General features: G+C 39.4%; 2 protein-coding genes across 3 annotated transcripts; both read right to left on the bottom strand.

The window, feature by feature from the left end:
- Positions 1-1,052: 1,052 nt before the first annotated feature.
- Positions 1,053-18,807, bottom strand: LOC149080771 (uncharacterized). 2 transcript variants are annotated; one of them, XM_089237463.1, is made up of 3 exons: positions 18,618-18,807; positions 5,736-5,841; positions 1,053-1,785 (listed from the first exon to the last, which is right to left on the bottom strand). In XM_089237463.1, exons 1-3 carry the CDS (start codon positions 18,618-18,620, stop codon positions 1,133-1,135), a joined length of 762 nt encoding a protein of 253 aa, XP_089093589.1. In that variant the 5' UTR covers positions 18,621-18,807; the 3' UTR covers positions 1,053-1,132. The 2 variants fall into 2 exon arrangements, with proteins under 2 accessions (XP_089093589.1, XP_089093588.1); XM_089237462.1 differs by lacking the exon at positions 18,618-18,807 and adding an exon at positions 11,815-11,862.
- On the bottom strand, positions 15,054-18,611 carry Prp5 (pre-mRNA processing factor 5). The gene has a single exon (XM_089237461.1). The coding sequence runs from the start codon at positions 18,375-18,377 to the stop codon at positions 15,177-15,179; it is 3,201 nt and encodes a 1,066-aa protein (XP_089093587.1). The 5' UTR covers positions 18,378-18,611; the 3' UTR covers positions 15,054-15,176.
- Positions 18,808-20,274: the final 1,467 nt, after the last annotated feature.

The raw sequence follows: 20,274 nt of genomic DNA, 5'->3' as shown, positions 1-20,274 counted from the left end.
TATAGTAAAATATGGGAAATCACAAGCTATTGCCAAAATGGTATGCTAAAGGTTGGCAAAGTTTCCAATTTTTTGCAGAAATCACAAAAAATCCACCAATTACGGGAAATGAAGCACTTATACACAAGTTACATTGAATAAAAATTACTTCTACAAAAAAAGGTCGACATTACAAACATGTTAGATGCATATTCATATCTAGTCATATATCAAAAATCCCATGACAAAGCTGGCAGCCAATTACAAGCCGGATACGCTGACAATAAGAGAGACAAGGGGCACTGCCGCTGCATTGATACCGGTTTCTCCATGGAACTAACTGATAACACTTATTTTAAATGTGGCTTTGTTTGTCCAAAGATTGCCCATCACGTCAAATCTAACCTAAATCCAATTGAGAGTACTGTATGTGGGATGCAACCGAGACCAAGAGACATCTGAAAGTCTGCTCTACCTCCATCCACCAAGGAACTTGGAGAATTGTCAATGTGGTCAAACAACTGCATCTACAATCTATATTCTTGGTCTCTGGAACCGAGTTCTAAAAAAACAAGGTTCTTAATGAACAAAAGTCTACTATGACATACATGAATAAAATTCTTAGCTTTCATTTTCTCAGATTTCGAGTATTTGATGGGCAATAGGGCATCAAAGGGCATCATTGGTCAAACATAAATATGGAAACTGCATCTAAGTTCAATGAAATTATTGCGGGATACGAGGATGTAGGTAAGAGCCTGGATCATTTCTTGGTAGGAGGGGTGGGGGCATAATTTTACATCACAAAGTCTAAAAATGTCACTGTGAAAATGAGAAATAACAAATAAAATTGAAAAAAAAACCCAAATAACATTGTTCCTCTCCCTAAAATTTGATGCCCAGAGATTCCCCCACCCCTCTGGTTTCAGCCCCAGTGGGGAATAAATATCAATTCCTTAATTTGAGTTGAAGAAGTGGTCCCAAAAAAGAAAAAATACTGAACAGTACATCGTTTTTTTTGGCGCAGCACAGTATAAATCAATACACAGACATAGGACATAAATGAGAGTGAATATTGTTGCCGATAACTTTAATTAATGATCTGATAGAAGTCGTTGCTAACAAAATTTGTGTAATCTATATCAAGTTTTCTCTAATCATCAAACCTTGGCGGTATGACATTGACATTGCTCCTGTTCTTTTTATGCAAAAGTCTGATCTTTTCTCTAATCTCTTCTCTGGTAGGTGGTTTGGGATAATATCTCAGTTTGTGTATGATGTCCGTGACATACTGCTTCGGATCGTACGTCTCTGCTTCATCAATTTGAGTCAACAGCTCCAACCTGAAAGCCTGCTCTATCCGGAGCTCTTTCCTCAACTTCCGCTTCGCCAAGACAAACCTGAACTTTTTTGCCCATTTCCGTCGCTTGTGTTTCTTCATCTTCCTCCTCCGGATGCGTAACATGCGGTTTGCCTCTTTCTTAGCAGGCTGACCGCTCGTGGGAAGATCCAAGATGATTTTTCCCAAGACGGAAGGATCTAAAATGTTCAGTATCACTTTGCGAGGATCTTCTTCGTAGACGAGGACCTTCTTTGATGCAACTGGTGGAGCGATGATGCGTCTGATAAAAGCACTGTACAGTGGATCCTGGATGGACTTATCTGTCTTTGTGCAAGACGAAAGGGACAAGTTGGACATGCCGCCGATGAGGAGCTTGTTCACAGAAAATGCATCCGATGCTGCGATGGATTTTCCTAGGCTCATGTCATTCAGAGGTCCACATGTTTCGATGCAATGAGTTGAAACTAAAATTTAAGTAAAATAAAACCACATTTTTTTTCAGAAACATGCAGTGATAATAAAAACGTTAATAAACTATGTTTCAATTGGAAAAAATCATTAACACAAACCAGATGGTGAAACGAAATGGAAGTTGATTCCACCATGCATATAAACAAAGAAGCAGTGGGTATCGAACCAATCAAAAATTGTCATTCTTAAATTTTAGATTTAATAAATAAAATACTGCTGATATTGTGGTTATATTATTTCTATCTTAGTCATCAGGGAGTATTAAAAGTATTTCTTTTTCCACCGGGCTACATCACTTCTCCGATTTCCACCAGTCTGCAGGTGTAGCAAGGTTGAAGGACACTGATTCAAATACAAATACAAATACAAATACAACGCCACAACAGGCAAAATGCCCAACGAGGTGGCTGATAAAAAGATGCCCATAAAAATATGGTTGTCATATGTTTCAAAAATCAAAGCACCTTCATTGCCTATCGTTGTTGTATTCACAACCATAGGCCTATAGTGTGTATGTGATACAGATGCTTCTAAGTGCATACAACATAATGCCCTTTTACATAGATGTACTATAATGTGACCCCCATACACCCGACGAGAAGGTCCCTGTTAATCATTTGTAGTCGCTATTTTTTGTGAAAAAACACTTTTGAGTTCAGCTTATGATTGGTTCCGCTGATCGCAAGTTGGCGGTCACTGTCTATCTCTGTTAATTGTAGTCCCTTTGTGATATTGAGTTAATTTTAACTACTGTGATTGTACGCTTATTCACATTTTCTGTCATCACGCATGCATCCCATCCAGATATGGAGTTAAGGAGTAATCCGTCTGGGCCGGGAACAAAACTGGTTTTCTCTTGTATAAGCAGTGTACTTAATGTCATCTTTTTCTTGAAATCCAGTTCCTATAGCCCTGGCAACACTCGTGTCAAGGCTGGCCCAAACCATTTCATGGGTAAGAAGTGTGGCCGCTTCAACACTGGCAATGATCGTCAAATGCCAGAGGCTGGAAGGTATTGGAAGACTGATCGAGAACCTTCCGGCTTCAGCCCAAATCAAAGGTGCTACTTTACATGCATCTCCAATCTGTCTAGCCACACATTGGTCGAAGAACACAAACAGGTGCAACATGGACTGTTCTGGAAAAACCGGTTCTCGTTCTTGGCAAATATTTTCCAAGGAATAGTGGGTCAAGCTGGGCCAGTGGGTAGCCAACCTATGCCGCTGCTGCTTCTTTGCATCAAGGAAAGGCCAGAAAGGAAGTGAATATTTGTGAATGATTATTGGGCCAACATCGACACAAGTGTGGTCCTGGCTTTATCTAAGATGAGTTAGTTGTTTGAATGATTGTGCTGAGGCAATTTAACCATTGCCAGCCAACCGGTCATTGTCGTTTTAAAAATGTGATCATTAATATCATCTTCAAAGTTTATGCAGGGGCATGACTTGTGCGGATATACTGAGGTCCGTGATTTGTCTAAGGTGAAATGATTATTACGTCAGGTGAATGTCATGATATACAATATAAGATGACTTCGATCGGGAGATATATATTGATGACTTCATGTTTGCTATCAAACTTTTCTATCACGGTGATTCCTAACAAGAATTCCATAAATCGTATCGCCTACATGGGTCTCAACTCAAGTAAGGAGTTGTCGATTCATCTGCTGTGTGACAAGCATCATCGATAACTCCAGTTGGGAACTATCAAAATGTGCCATAGTGACTAGCCTGGACATGAAGTAGCGTACATCAGGCATCGTCCTGGTGAATGCTACTTCACGATGCCATGTGCTGTGCTTTCCTGACGGCTTCAGCTGAGCCAATGGTGTTATTACTGTAATACAAGTGGGCTGTCCGTCTATATGCAGATGGCAAAGTGAAAATTGTGTCTGATGATAGACGATAACTTTCATGTTCAAGCCGGAACATTCAAGCAATGCTGACTCGACTCTCACAAGTGATATCGTTGTGAAAGGTGAAATGATGGGCCTCAGTGAAAGAAATCTATTTGTTCCCTTGTTCAAAAATATTTTTGGGTGAATTTTGTTAATCAATGTGCAAATGAGCTTTATGGTTGCAAAATGCAAAAATAATTTGTTAAAGGTAATTAAGCCACTTCTGGTGAAGAAGTTTCACCAGAAGAGGTAAAGGTGTTTATTTCACTTTCGTTGTCTGTTAAACAATGGAATACATAAAAAATACCGAGAATGTAAATAACATTGCTGTATCCATATCTTACATCACTTTTGCGTGAGCATTCTCTTCTATTCAGTTGACGTTCACCCCAAACTGACCATGATCTGTGCAGTTATTACCTGACCATGCAATGATGTCCATTCTTGTGTGATCACCAATCATTTCAGCAGCAGGCAACTATTCATTTGAATAGCTCATGTACAACTCATATAGACTTGAACAATTAGTTTGTATCAGTGTTAGCCGAAAATATAATTTTGAAGAGTAATTTCACTCCTCTCCAAAATTTTAAAGGGGTATTTTTTTCATAAGTGTGAAATATATAACTCTGTTAAAAAAAAATAACCTAAAATTTGAAGGAGCATCTTAAACCCGCAACAGAATTTGGAGGAGCAAAATTTAATTTCGATGTGTGAATTACGCATCTAGATGCATAACGGCGAACACTGGTTTGTACTGAGAAATACATTCATAGGAATAGCTTATTGTTTGAGACTCTAGAGCAGGCATCTTTAACCTGTTGCTCCCGAGCACCTTAGTGCTTCCTGAAACACCGAAAGTGCTCAATGCCTGTGCCTGATTTCGTGCTAGCAAGCACTTGATGAACATCCCAATTAAACACCTTAAACAAATTGCATTCAAGGATTAAAATCCTACTGATTTCAGGCATAAGTATGTTAAACTTGCCACAAGGGTGTCCTTCTTTTGATGATGGGTACAGGCAGTGCTCGCAACTGGAAAAAGGGTTGAGGACCTCTGCTCTAAAGGACTAAAACATGTAAGTTTCTGAATTTGAGGTTTGTAAAATTAAACGTTGACTGGATTATGTTATCACATTGTATTACAACTTCATTAGATACAAATCATAATATCCATAAATTACAGGGCATTTGTGAAAGTACTCAGAGCCATCTGTAGCTTGGTCTAACAGCCAGAATGGCACTAAATGTGGTGGGAGGGTTAATGGCAACATAAAAAGAGAAGCAAAAAAAAATTGTAATTCCAAATGCCACCAATAAGGAAAATGTTGTGCTGATATAGTGGGAAATAAAAAAGTTAAAAAAAAATACAGACAGATGAATAATAAAGACGTAATCGCAGGAAATAGATCATGATGAACTTCATTCATCATATTCACTTTTCCGGCAAGGACATCAATCATCCTTCAATGTGATCGAAATTTGAAATCCTTCAAAATGAAACAGTGGATCACTCACGGCCCGATTTGACCGACTTCGTGGCCCGGCAGTTGAGAAACACTACATTAAAGGACAACACATCACAGACTGTGGTGAACAATCCTTGTGACATGTTCATTTGGCCATAGACGAAGAATATGCAGAGGATGGAAAGTGTGATTCATGAGTAAGATGGCCACGTTGAAGGTGGTGGTCTATGTCTTCACCAAAAGAAATGGATGTGATTTTAAAGTGTGATGTTTCCTACAACTTGCCTTTGTTATTTACCTGTCCGTTGTTGTTCTTTTCACTTTTTTTTACAACAACAGCACGCCACATTGTCCCCTATCGGAGACGATTGGAACTACAATTTTTTACGGAATATTTTTCTCCATGTTGCCATTAGCTTGGTGTCATTCCAGTTTTTAGCTCAAGCTACGGATGGCTCTGAGTGTACTGTCAGTTTAATTACTAACATCCTGTACAATAAAATTGAATTCATAGTAACTGGCATGGTTTGTGAATTACTTCAGTGATAAAGGCAAGTAGAAAACTAAAACTTACCATAGCTTTTAGGTGGACTTTCTACCGTTCTAGATATCAGCGACCCAAGAAGAAACTTGCAATGCCTCGCCCTCAAAAGAGGTTTCAATGTTAAAGCAAACTCAGCCTTGAGAAGAGAAGGAAGAAAATTCCAAATTGAATAACAATAAAGGAAAAAAAAAAGAATACAGTAAAACCTGTCTATAACGAAATCTTGCAGAGCATTAATCAGGGATATGTCATCCTTAGCAGAAATTTGCAGTTTTTCTGGTGAATTTCATAAAATTGCAAGCCCCTTCTCCTGACAATCATTTCTTATTACTCATATGCTGCAATCTTGTGTTTTATCTGACATTATGGACCATAGGGTGTCATTTTCCAAAATAGAAAAATGTAGGATATATAACGTCTTACCAGCTTTCTAAAGAGGTAAAATTTTCATTACAGACAGGTGCATCTAAAAATGTGATTACTGCTGTAGGTAGGCTTGCAATACATCAAGTAAATAGTAATTCCGCTCGGGACCAAAGAAAATATTGTTATAGGCAGATTTTTTTTTATCATCATAGACAGTATCATTATACACAGGTTTCCCTGTATATACAAGAAAATATTATTCCAAAGGAAATGCATAAATCTAAACATACTTCGAAATCTCTTCCAACTGTCTTCGGAAAACCTGTTAAGTCTCGAAAAGAATGATAGAAGGAACCAATAGTTTGAATATAGAAATACGGGTGCGAAAGAAATACAAAGCCTGAGATAAAATGGTTTTTTCCACTATTGTTAACACCGTGCAAGACATAGCCAATCATGGCCAACTAGTAGGCTGAAGTCCTACACCCCCCCCCCAATACCATCAAGAGCATTATTTTAATCCCAAAAACCGCTCATATTCATATTTTGTGACCTCTCGGTGCAGGTCAGTACTTTATGGGGTCATTATAAAAAAAAAGTGTACATTTCACATTTTTGGAATGAAAAATTCAAAGTTGAATTTTCAAAGTGAAATTGATCTCAAATTGTAGCGAATGACTTGAAGTTTAATACTTCATAAATATTTTTCACTTTAATATTGTGATAATTTCATTTTTTTGGTTTTTACGTTTGGTCATGGATTTTGTCCACTTTGAAACGAAAACAAATATTGCTCAAAAAAAAAAATATATATATATATATATATATTATCGTGTATAAGCCGACCCCCCCCCCCCCCACTTCAGGACCACCAAAACCACAATAAATTGAAAACCCGTGTATAAGCCGACCCCAAAAAATCCATGCATTTCAGAGAAAAAAATTCTTATATTTTCAAGCAAAATCAATAGCTTACGCAAATTTACAATAGAAAATGATTCAAACTTTTTAAGCCGTTTCTTCTGAGTCTCCAAGCTCATCGTAATCCATCAGATCATCATAGGGTGTGGCATCTTCGTTTTTATCTTCATCTGGGCTGTCATCGCCATTTTAACTTTCAAACAGGATATCATCTTCAGTTCCGTCCATCGCATTGCTGGTGCAACACTTTTTGAACTTCAAGGCACCACTTTTTGTAGTTTCTTTATCATCGGAACTCATTGGATTCAGTCGCCCATTTTTGTCAAATGGCTTGTACATTGCATCGAGTTGATGGCTGTCTTCATGGGGAGAACGACGCGAGTAATTCGAAACTTGCGAGCACGGGGCCGGGGAGCCACCACTACAAATCTTTGCTTACTTTTCCGACACAACTCTGCCTCTTTTGTGGTAACGGAAGTAAGGTGCTTTGCATCAGTCCGGGGCTGTGAGTGGTTCTATCTATCTATCTATCATCGGAACTGATCCATTCAATCCACAAATGCCTCAAATAGTCTTTGAAAGGCTTGTTAATGCTCACATCTAAAGGCTGTAAAATCGACGTTAGCCCACCTGGTATTAAAGCCAATGATGTTTTCGATTTCTTTGCCTCGGCTTTGACATTATCGGTTCTGTGAGGTTTGAACATATCCCATACCAATAATGCCGGTTTCTCGAACACTGCTCCGGGCCTTTTGTTCCATATTTCCTGGATCCATTGTAGAATGCCTTTTTCATCCATCCAGCCATTTTAATGGGCTTTCACGATCATTCTTGGTGGGAACTTCATGTTCGGAGGAATTTTCTTCCTTTTGAAAATCACAACTGGAGGCTATTTCTTTCCATCGGCCATGCACGATAGCATGACCGTAAATAGTGTTTTTTCATGCCCAGTTGTTCTAACAAAGATGGGTTTTTTTCCGAGTTCATCAACAGTTCTATTGCTTGGAAAATCGAAAGTAACCGGGGTTTTGTCCATGTTACCGATTTGTGACAGTTCAAATCCATGTCTTTTTCGCAGTTCAATTATGAACTTCTGGAAAGATTCAATTCTGCTTTCTAATTCTTCTGGGAGTTTTTGTGCGATCTTTGTTCGCTGCCGTAAGCACAGGTCGAAAAGGTTCATGAAACGAGTACACCAACCTGAGGATGCATAGAACTTTTCTGGATTTGTGTCTTTGAATTTAACACTCTCAGCTAGTTTCGATGCTTTTAGACGTATGGCTGTCATTGTCACAATTGTACCTTTCAGTCTGAGGTGTAGCACCCATTCATTCAATTCCTTCTCAAGTTCAGGGAACACCGATACTTTTCCTCGAAGAGCCTTTTTTGTCTTCCGCATGGCTGAAATTTTCTCTTTCATTTTCTGCCATTCTCTCACTTGTTTCTCATTGACGTTATATGTCCGAGCTGCAGCACAGTTATTGTTTTCTTCGGCGAATTTGATAACTTTCAGTTTGAAAGACGCATCATATGCAAATCTTTTAGCTTTCTCCATTTTTGATCGTTGATACTTACTGATACAACACTAGATCAATGATTTTTCTGTGGGTAATCACAACATACACTTGTACTGCCTGGGAAAAAAATTACCACGTGGATTTAACCCGAAAAGTACTAACACAACCGCCATCTATCTATAGCTACAAAAATCACTCTGATGATTTGCAATGCCATCTATCACTACTAATTATTAGAGCCATCTATAGTTACAAAAATTACTATTGATTGCGGGGTCGATATTTTCTCGTCAAAAACTGACCCGAGTATAAGCCGACTCCCCCACTTTAGGAATGAATTTTCCCACAAAAAAACTTGGCTTATACACGAGTATATACAGTATATTATTATTATTATTATTATTATTTCTGCTGTTTTTTTATCTCTCAAAATAATGAAATAAGCTTATTTTATACACATATGTTAAGAAAAGGCAGTTTAATTTTTGTTTTACTTTTTCCTGTCGTTTTTATGGTTTTTCGTGGTTTTTCAAAATAGCACATGGAAAAGTTTATTTTTCACATATATTTAGCTACGTAAAATCAAAACCATTTTATTTCTGACAGGCAATGGGTTGGTAATTTATAATTTACCATCTCAGTTTGAAGTGTTCTTAAAATTTTTTGCCTGTGAACTGTAAAAATGCTTCCTGTAACGGAGTGGACACCATTGTAACAGAGTGCCCAGAAATGTTTAACTGAGAGAAAGATATCTGAAACATTCTAAATATGCTATGCAAATACACTTCTATTTTCCCAAAAATTATATACAAAATGTTAATAACCTTTAGACTCTCTATAACCTTTGAAAAACGTCCACTCCATTGAGGAAATTCATAAGACACATGTCCCCTCCCCCCTTGTAGTTTGAATTTTCATCTTGTAAGATTTTTAAAATCTGGTCAAAGTAGACACTGGACTTGCTCAGCTGCATATTATATCATCAGGATGATTTTTCTTTTGTTTCAAAGTTTTTGTTGAAATTGAATAGTAATTTGATGTTGGTATAAATCTTGCGTTTATGCCTCTCACATAAATGACCCAGAGTGGAATGGGAGGAGAGAAAGTAGAGCCTGGAAACAAAAATAATATAGGAAGATATCAGGGTTGTCAAGTTTTTGCTGCAGCGGAAAAAAACCATGGTAAAAACCACCCCAGCAAAAATATTTTTTCCCACATTTTTGCCAAAGGCAAAAATTCGTAGAATTAAAAAATTATATTTATCTGTTTCGAATTTTTTTAACTTGACGATTTTTTTAAATAGATCTGGCATATTTTATTTGGGTAAAGCAAATAAAATCAAAAAGTGGGTTTTATCTGTTTTGAATTCTATAAATATCATGAAGTCTTTTACTTATGAAATTTTTATAACAAATCCGGTTGATGCATATTTTATTTGGATATGTTTTCATAATTTTGGTTGCTGAATACTAATTTTTATACCATGTAATTCCTTTATAAATATCTGGATGTAATTATTTCTGCTAACCTCCATTGGAAAATCCACGTTGATTAGGTCTTTCATAAGTGTCTCCAAAAACTCTTCTTTCTTCGTTGAAAAATTAAAAACTCCACCCGTAACATCAGACATCTCTGCTTTCAAATCTCTAAGTCCTTTTCTCTCATATGCTTTTCTTTTTTTTTTCAAACTGAGCACAACTCAGGTCTATCGCCACAGGCGACTTACTGCCTAGTGAGTTGTGCCAGAAGTGCAAGTATGTATACCTAACAGTCTGAGTGTGTATCTAGTGTTGTGTATGATTCTTCAGTGCTGCCATCTATATTTCAGAATTGAAGTGAGTGAAGTGTGATGACTGAATATCTGTACTGTTTGTAGGCCTGTTGCACTCTCATATGCCTGTGAAATCTCTCTCCAATACAGACAAACTTGAATCTATTCAAAATAAATCCACCCGCTTCATTTTAAACTGTTGGTCATCCCCCATTTCTGTTACTGAACTCAAGTGCCACCTCAATATTCAACACCTTTCCCTCCATAGACATATCTCTCGATTAACTTTCCTTTTCAAAGTCCTTCATGGCCATTTTCATAGCAACACTTCCAATTTTTTAACTCCAGTTTCATACTTTTCCAATAAAATTAACTATTCCCATAAACTGAAACCCATTTTTGCATCCACTGATTGTTTCACACACACACACACACACACAAATTTAGTTTCTTTTCTCAAACAATAACCAATTGGAAAAACCTCCCACCAAACATTTTTGATTGTACAACAGTTTCTGATTTCCTTTGTAACATCAACCGTGAACTCAATCACAGTCAAAATTTGGGAGACTTGGCAGCTATGACACAGCACGGCTTGACAAAGAAACTGGAACTGGTTCAACTAAAATGTTCTACATGTGATTACTAAATTAAAGAGATAGGCAAACACAAAATTTTTGGAAATTATGTGGCTTTACACTTAAAAGAGACTAAGATTTTATAAGCAGGGTTGCGCCAAATTTAGCGATTTTTTGTCAACGTTTTTCAAGCGCTAACGTGCTATATTTATCTGTTAGCATCATTTTCATTTCTTGTTATCACCAGTGTCTTAGCTCTCGCTATCACATTCATCATCATTGAAATGGCCAAAACCCTGTTCGTCATCGGGCATCCTTTGCTTAGGAATTTTTAAATTTTCTATAGAAAGCATTCTTATTCATTCAAATAAGATGAAAAAAAGACGAAAAACATAAAATAAGATGAAAAACACTTATTCAGTTATTGACAGAATTCGACCAAGAAATTTGGTTAGCATTGGGTTTGCCATAATAAGAATTCAAAGCCCAAATGTAATGGGTTGGTGTCAAGGTTGGCAGGTTTTTGACACATGACAGTTTTTTTATGGTTTAAACTGCGGTTTAAAACTGCATAATAACTGCATAAATAAAGCATAACATAAACATTGAAGAGAAAACTATGGAACAATTTGATATTCTCTGATTCAAGATGATTCTTGACCTTCCAAAATTTCTTCAACTGCTTATATATGTGCATTGATATAAACCATCTGCTGTACTATTTTTACAACAGATAAGTGTTTAAATAAGTTTATTACATCATGTATGTAATGTTGCTGTTATTATTAAATTATCTAGATAACCACTGATACTTAAAACGATACTCTTATTACGCATAACATTGAAATATATCTAGCAATCAAAATACTAAATTTAAAACTAAAATTCATTTAATTTGTACACGAAGCTTAAGAAACTTCTGTAACTTATTCTTAGTCAAACTTAGTAATACTTACTTTTGTACTATGATATGGTATATTTACTAGCATTTATAATGCAATGGTTTTCCAATTGAAGCTGTATTCAAATGTGCAAAACAAATGCTTTGGGTATAGAGTCCTGTCAGCTCTGCTTTGGTTGAAAATACTCTTTAAAACTCTGTGAATTTATACAGCCTGATCTAAGAAGTTTTTAGGTGAAAATAAATGAGTTTAATTAGTGCATTAACAGATTCGGTGTGAGAATTTTTACATGGAATAAAATTTTGGGCTGATCAGACAATTTAACTTATCAAAATAGATATTTTGTGCTCAGTAATAATAATTCTGAATAAAAAACCCTTTAATCTACATAAAAGTAAGTGTTTTATTATTTACCATATCTATAAGCTGCCTGGCTGTCGAGTGGTTAGGGAACTAGCTTCTCACTGTGCAGGTCTGGGTTCGAATCCCGGTTCGGGCATGGATATTTACTAACACTAACCAATTCCCTGGACGGATCATGCTGATCCCTTGGAAATACGTGAGGATCACATTATTATTATTATCAAGTTAACAAAAACTATTTGACATCATTGACAGTAAGATTTTGATAGTTATAATACTGAAATAGTTTCTGGGGTCAAAAACCTAACCCTGATACCCTATCATACATATTTCGATCTATTCCACTTAGCAAATTGAACACAGGTAATCAGTAGCTTAGATAAGTAAACCACAAAACTATATTTTATATGTTCTAGGCTCTGGTGTTGAAGAATTTAAAATTGCAAATTATAATTAATATATTTTGTTTTAATTATTGTAATAAATTAACGTTTAAAAATAAAACATTGTAATATAAAAAAAAGTAAGTTTTTCATCATTTTATATACCTATTGTGTTCAAAACATTATCAAAAGGCATTCATTTAGGTTTTTGACAGTTTAAACCAGTTTTTTTTTACACTTGTCATGCAGTTTTTGACGTCAAAAACTCAACCCTGGTTTGTGTGAATCTCGTGGCCAATACTTTATTCTCATTGGTTCTACAATTCCTCCACACGATGTTCCAGTTTGCCGGGGGAAAAAATGCTGTCTTTCTTTTCTTTTCTGTCGGGCATCTTGATTTTCAAGATACTGAAGATGTTTGGTGAGCAAAAAAATTCTATTTTGCTAAGGAGCAAAAACCTTAGTGAAATTAGAAATCACAAATTTTTGGCCCAACCTCGCTTACGGAATTTTAGCCACTTAAGAGCACTTTTCAGCCAGCTCTATTTTCCCAACAAGTATTCATGAAGGAAAAAGTAGATTATTTCAATGCATTCTACCGACTTTTTTTTAAATCGACCCTTTTTTTTAACACTTTGTATGTTTGCTTGCACCTGAAATGTAACAAAACACAACTGATTCTATACCCATGTTTTAGGAGAAAATTAAACTTGAAATCTTGTTAAGCAACAAAATTTTCACCCGCAGTCAAAATGACAGCTTAGTATTTTTAGGTAGAGGTAGTTTTTCAAAATCAACGGAGTGAATTTTTCGTTTTTAATCCAAAGATTCATTTTGACAATTAGGAAAATTTTCAAATCCTGATAATTAGAGCTGCAAATGGCAAAGCACATTTTGAGAGGGGGTGATTCAAGTATTACGTCTGCATCGATGGTTGGGGAAACGGATTTCGGATTTGCTGACTTTTTATTCTTACGTCATCAACCACCCTTTATAATAAAAATATGAAATATTCTTAATGGCATCTTATTCGGTGTGCCAAGAACCGGAAAAAAAACTTTTCCATGGTTTGTGAGCACCTACACTCCCCCTATTGATAAGTCCCCTACAGAGCCACTTTAGTGATCTCTCAATGTTCCATGGATCCTTCAAGTGATTTGGAAATATGTCCGGGTCACTCAAGTGTTCTAAAAATGTGTTGCAGGCCACTTAAGTGCTCTGGAACTGTGCAACGCGTCACCCAAGTGATCCATACTTACGCAGCGGGTAACTTGAGTGATGTAGAATTGCAGTACCAGTCGCTTAAGTGCCCAAAAACTGTGCCAGTTGTCACATATGGGGGGAATCTCTAAATATGCCACGAGCCACTTAAGCAATATGCAAATGTGCTGCTTTGTTAATTTTTACAAAATTAAATTTCAGGTGGTGGGCAGCATTTGGCTTGCGGACCATGTGTTTAGCATGAATGGTTTACAGCAGTGGTTCTCAACCTTTTTTGACTCGCTGAGCCCTTTTCAGTGTATAATTTCATGGGCAGATCCCTGTTTGACTAGAGGAGCCATTTTTGTGTATAATTTTTATGGCAGACATTTTTTTTTTTAATTTATCTATCAAATTTACTGATTTATTTTATTTTCCAAGAGTCGCCGCGGAGCCCCTGGGAAGTGCACATGGAGCCCCAACGGCTCTGCTGAGCACCGGTTGAGAACTGCTGGTTTAGAGGGTGGATCACAACGAATTTCTTAAAAAGGAAATTTTGCACTCTCACCCTTCAAATAGAATTGAAACTTACAGAAATTGAGAGCCCCCCCCCCCCAAGAGTATGAATCAAATACACGTTAGGACAGGGATTCTCAAACTGTGCACCTACAACTTTCTAGGGCATCACAGAGCAGTCACCCTGACAGGTTCCCAACTTCGAGGTGCAATTGCAAGCCGATCTTTCCATTAAAAAGTCTCGCCGCAGAGAGCAACAGGCCTACAATGGTAAAATCATCAAACATTACACTTCACTCATAGTTCGAAGAATATGTGGTAGATGGCAGCACTATAACAAGCATTGCACCGAAACAAGCTTCAGGTTAGATTCACAACACTGACACGCACATTCCAACATGTACCAATTCATTAGACGTTCCGCAGAGGAATATGGACGAGGTACATGTGTGGTTTAGTAGCAGTCACCCTGACAAAGGGTTTTCAAAAATTTTCTTTGTTAAACTGCTCTGGGGAGCCGGCAGATCTCGCGGATAAGCATTGAATAGGAAACAAGGACGCCATGGGTGGAAAAAATTTGGGAACCCCTGTGTGTTAGGTGGGAGACACAACTGACAAGGGAGGTCAAGAATGGCTAGAAATCTCTGACATAATACTTGACCGACCCCAGAGCTGCCAGAATGATTGTGTGATAGTTCTAGTGTTTATGAACACTCCTTATTGGCAGCCCACAAATCGAATGTTCATCAATGCTTCAGAATTCTTTCACATTGGCGTTCAATTTTTCTTAAAAGTAAGATTTCGTCATAACCAAATCAAAATAACAATCGCTGAAATGGCTCAATGTGTCAGAGCAATTACGTTTATTATGTAGAGCTTGAATAAATGATACAGAAATGGCGATACATTGAGAGCAAAAAAAAGTTACGTTTGACAATGAACGAGTGAAGCTTGTTACAGCACTTTATATCGTCCTTTGTTAATCGGCTGATACGAATGCTGCATCTTGACCATTTCTTCTTTGATCAGTCTGATGAACTCTGCTCTGGCCTTGGACACAGCCAGCTCGTTGGTACTCTCGATTGCGAGGTAGAGTTTCCTATCTCCTTCTTTTGGTTCTTTGCCCGTTGGATAATAGGTACCACGGACAGTTATTCCAGCTTCTGAATACTCGCTGATTTGATCGATGACTTCCTTCGAAGTGACCTTCCACCTCGCTTGTTGCGGGAAATCGTTTATCTCGAGTTCCTCCTCGTACTTGCAGAAAGTTTCGACAGGCACCTCTTCCTCCTTGAACTCGTCCTTTGGTTGGTAGTTCAGCTTCGCATGGAGTTTTTCCGCCCTTTGTTCAGCGAGGGACTTTGCAGTCAACACTGGGTTATTTACCTGCCCCTTCAGGAGAGCATCCGCCGAGTTCTCCGGGCCGAAGTTTCTCTGGAGGCTGATGCGAGACGCTAATCTCTTGGCTAGTTCTAGTTTCTCAGCGCTGGCCATCGTCGGGAGGGTCATGACTCCTGCAGCAGCAGTGGCGGCGACTGCAGCAGCTGCTGCTGCGGCCGCTGCTGCAGTGACACTAGTAGCCGGAGTAACAGTTATTTCCTGAACGCGCTTCTTGGGTGCTAATAACGTTTCTATCTCCTTGTCGATATCAGCCTCAGCATCTTCGTCATCAGAATCTTGCAGGCCGAGAGCCGCTTTTTGAAATTTCTTCTTTTCATTAGCTAGCTGGGCTTCTGCCTCGTCGAACTTGAATCCCTTTCCAGAGAAACCACCACCGATTTTTACTTTCTTCCCTTCCGCTTCTTGTTTCAGCTTGTACATATCCCATAATTTTTGAAGCTCTGGCGGGACCGGACTCTGACTGAGCTCCAAAGCCTTGATAAGATCGCCAGCATATCTTGCTTGTTCGGATGTTATGAACGTGTAAGCAAAACCCTTGTTTCCGGCACGACCAGTCCGACCGCATCTATGGACATAATCTTCATAATGGTTAGGCGAATCATAATTTACGACAAGTATTAGGTGTTTGACATCAAGGCCCCTGGCCGCAACGGACGTGGCAATCAACACGTTCACTTTACCAGCCTTGAAATCGCATATCGTTGAATCCCTATCAAACTGATCGATCCCACCATGAAGGGTCATGCAATTGTATGATGCCTTGATGAGATCCTTCAGCAAGATATCGGCATTCTCCTGCTTGTCCACGAATACCAGCGCACTCCCCTGGTCGTGGTAGTACCCAAGAAGCTCCAACAGTTTCAGGAATTTCTCGTCGTCCTCTATGAGAAGGACATGCTGCTCGACTTCCTTACAGACGACGCTCCGGCCTCCGACTTGGACCTCGAGCGGTTTTGTGAGCACGCGTCTAGCAAGGGCCTCCATCTGCCTTGGGAAAGTCGCAGAGAACATGACGGTCTGCCTGTCGGGGCGGATTCCGTCCACGATCCGCATGACCTGCGGCTCAAAACCCATGTCAAACATCCGATCTGCCTCATCCAGAACGATGTACGTACATCTCTTGAGGTTCGTCACACGGCCGCTGTTGGCAGCCAACATGTCGATCATCCGGCCAGGAGTGCAGACAATTATCTCTGCACCCCGTTTCAGTTCTGCTATCTGTTCGGATATACCCGTCCCTCCGTACACACAGACAGCCCTCAGGCCGAGTGATTTCGTGAACTTCTTGCACTCTTTGGTTATTTGCATCGCCAGTTCCCTGGTGGGAGTCATGATTATACCTATCGGGCCATCATCCGCTTCAAGCTGCGGCTGATCCAAAATATGACGGAACATAGGTATAAGAAATGCTAATGTCTTACCAGATCCAGTCTTCGCTATACCAATTATATCTCTACCGGACATTATACAAGGTATAGCTTGAGATTGAATAGGCGTAGGTTTCTCGTAACCATGCTTCTTCAGTACCTCTAGGACCTTTTTGCTCACCCCACACTGAGCCCAGTTCTTGATAGGCTTGGGGCTTCCTTTACCTCTCACTTTTATACCTTCCATCTGGTCACGGTATGCCTCGACATCCTCCTGTGTCATCTTCGCCAATTCCGGAACTTCCACATAGAAATTTTTCCTGAACGGCTGATAAGTGATATCCTCCATCGTTATACTGACAAATTTCTTTGCCTTGTTCGCCTGTAGGTTAGACATTGCTGACTGGAGGTCCTCTGCTTCTTCCTCTGACGAATATTCCAAAGCGTCTTGATTCTGTTCCATAACTTCACCTTTCATCTTACTGGCTTTATTCTTTGCCACGCCCACGATGACTGTCACCTTACCCGCTTTTGAATCAACTTCTCCTTCTTTCTTAACGTTCGTAGTATGGAGTTTGCTGACTTCGTCCTGTATTCCCATCATGAACGCATCGAGAGGATCCACGTCCTCAGTTTCCTCCATCTTCACTTCTTTGCTATCAGTCTCCTCTTTCACTACGGTGGTGGTGGTGGTTGTGGGAACTATGGCCGCCGCTGCTGCAGCAGCAGCAGCAGCCTTTTCCGCTGCTTCTTTATTCTTGAGGGCTTCGGGAAGCTCATCGTCCTCGTCATCATCTTCAAGCGACCACTTCTTGACTGAAGGCAGCACCAGGACCGGCTGTGTCGCGGATCTCTCTTCTATCTCTTTCTTCTTCCTCTCCGCCCGCCACTTCTCGATCCGGTCCCTGCGCTTCTGCATCTCCAGCTCCAGCTGCTTGTTCTGCGCCTCCTTGTCAAGGGCGTCGAACTTCAGGTCGCCTTCATCCGGCGTCGGCTCGACTTCTTTCTTGACCTCCTCTTTCTCCTTCTTGACGCTCACTGTAGGTTCCTCCTTGGACACCGCTACCTTCTTCCTCTCGGAGCTCCTATCCCTACGATCCCTGGATCGCTCCCTCCTGCTGTCCCGATCCCTGGATCTGGACCTCCTTCGTGCTGGAGACCTGCTGGATCTGGTACCACGCTCGCGAGAGTACGACCTACGCCTCCTTTCTCTTGACCGAGTCCTTGACCTTCTCCGGTCCCTGGATCTCGATATCCTGAATCTCTCGGGTGTCCGGGATCGCCGATCCCTGCCTCGATCCCTACTCCGACGTCGTTTGCTGTAACGGTCGGGACTGTCCGACACGCTCCTCGAACGGGATCGCTTCCGGTGTCGATCACGAGGCATTTTTGAACGGGTCTCTTTTTTTCTTTCCTTTATCTCGTATCCACCATTTTTTAGGGGTGAAGCGATGGCGGCTAACGCGAATAAAGTCAAATCAAATAACTGCTCCCACGAGCAATATAAGGTAAGCTATTAAGTAAAAAACAAGCTTTAGGAATGAATTAACGCTAAAATAAAACTAAAGGCTTAGTAAAAAATCAACGTAAATATTATTACGCTCCTAAAGAAACACGGCATACATACCATAATGCTCGCTGCGGTCACGGATCACAACACTACCAAGCCCATGTAAATAAAAGCGCCTCTTAGACGGGAGCGTCGAGCAACTACGTCAAATTGACCAATTGGAATAACGCTCTTATTTCAAGTCAACCATATTTCATTTAAACGTTATCTGTCATTGATCCAAATATCCGAATCGCATATGTGATGTGTCTTTTTTTCAGTTTCTATCCAGATATATATATATACTTTTTGAATAACCATTCTATCAAGTGTATATGAAATTTAAAATGTAAATTATGTTTGATAGTAGATGTGACAAATAATGGGGTTGACCATATTACTCATATTTCCCAGGACTATTCATTTATGTTATACCGAAACTTTTGCTGTCAGCAGGGAATATAAAATAAATTAAATTTTAGACCATGTAGTTAATTTTATATTCCTTATATGACAGTACAAGTACATAGGCGGTGATTGACTTGGAAGTCTGGGGGGGGGGGGGCAAGGTCATTATTGCTGGGGGGGGGGGGCACGATGATGTCAGCTCATATATAGATCAGTCGACTCCACCTTTGACGCTGGAGATTGTATTGGTATTTTTTATTTGTATCATAGTGGCTTAAGCCACAATACAAATACAAATTAAGCCCAATTTCATGTATTTTTCTCGAATAAATATGGTTAACCCACCCTTTACATACACTGAGCTATAAGTAAAGTTCACTTATAGCTCAGTGTTTACGTATCACATATACTTCCAAACTACAGCAACCCAATTAAAAGTGTAATTATAAAAACTAAATATCTATATATATAAAGACGAGTGTCCATTTGTTGGATTGTCCGTGTGTAATATCTACATACAATCTACAGTTTATTCTGATCTAATGGGCGGAGATACCGGTGTCATGCCCCCCACCCCATAGTCAAATAGGTAAAGCCATGGAGGAAAGAATAACAGGAGGTGACGTGACCAGCGCGTTCGTTGAGAAAGTATGGGGAGTCAGTTGTTCAAAATGACTGTATTTATAACCATTTTCTGGATGAAAATCCCTTGGAATGAACAGTGCGCACATGCTCGTCTGTACATATGTACAAAACACTTGTTGTTATCACTAATAAGAGCATGCCCCCCACATCCTGTAGCGGCCTCCTCGGTCAGACTTTTAACGGGCCCCTTCTATAGTTAATTTATAGCGTGAAAAAGCAAAAAAATGATGATAATCGTCCCGGGTCCCAGGGCTAGAGCCCTGTCAGCCCCCCCCCCTATGTGGGGGCCATGGATAAGAGGTTTACTTTTCCTTCTCCCTCCCTCCCTCTCCTCTCGCCAAAAAACTATTTACTTTAAATCCTATCTTAATGTTTCTCACTTAACACCTGTCTTCCATAACCAAACTGGACAATACCCATGGAGGAAAGAATTAACCGACTGCAAGCATGAAAGTGACCTAGAGAGTCAGAGAACAGGTCAGTCAGCAGGCAAAACAGAGTTTATGACCAAATTGCGCAAGCATGTGAATGACCAAAAAAGTGATCAAGACAGCGTGGGATCAGGTCACTGTAAGTCCAGTCGTGATCCAGGCTCTGTCCCAAGAGGGATATAAGCCTTTTACCCCTAAGGCCCTCCTCACACGGGGAAACTAAAATCGAGCTCGAGTTGCTTCAACTTGAG

This window comes from Pholcus phalangioides, unplaced genomic scaffold (genome assembly GCF_987345545.1).
Source record: "Pholcus phalangioides strain wild (caught in Gottingen) unplaced genomic scaffold, Ppha-v1.0 ptg000010l_1, whole genome shotgun sequence".
Classification (NCBI taxonomy): domain Eukaryota; kingdom Metazoa; phylum Arthropoda; class Arachnida; order Araneae; family Pholcidae; genus Pholcus; species Pholcus phalangioides.
This window is presented reverse-complemented; position numbering and strand designations above follow the sequence as displayed.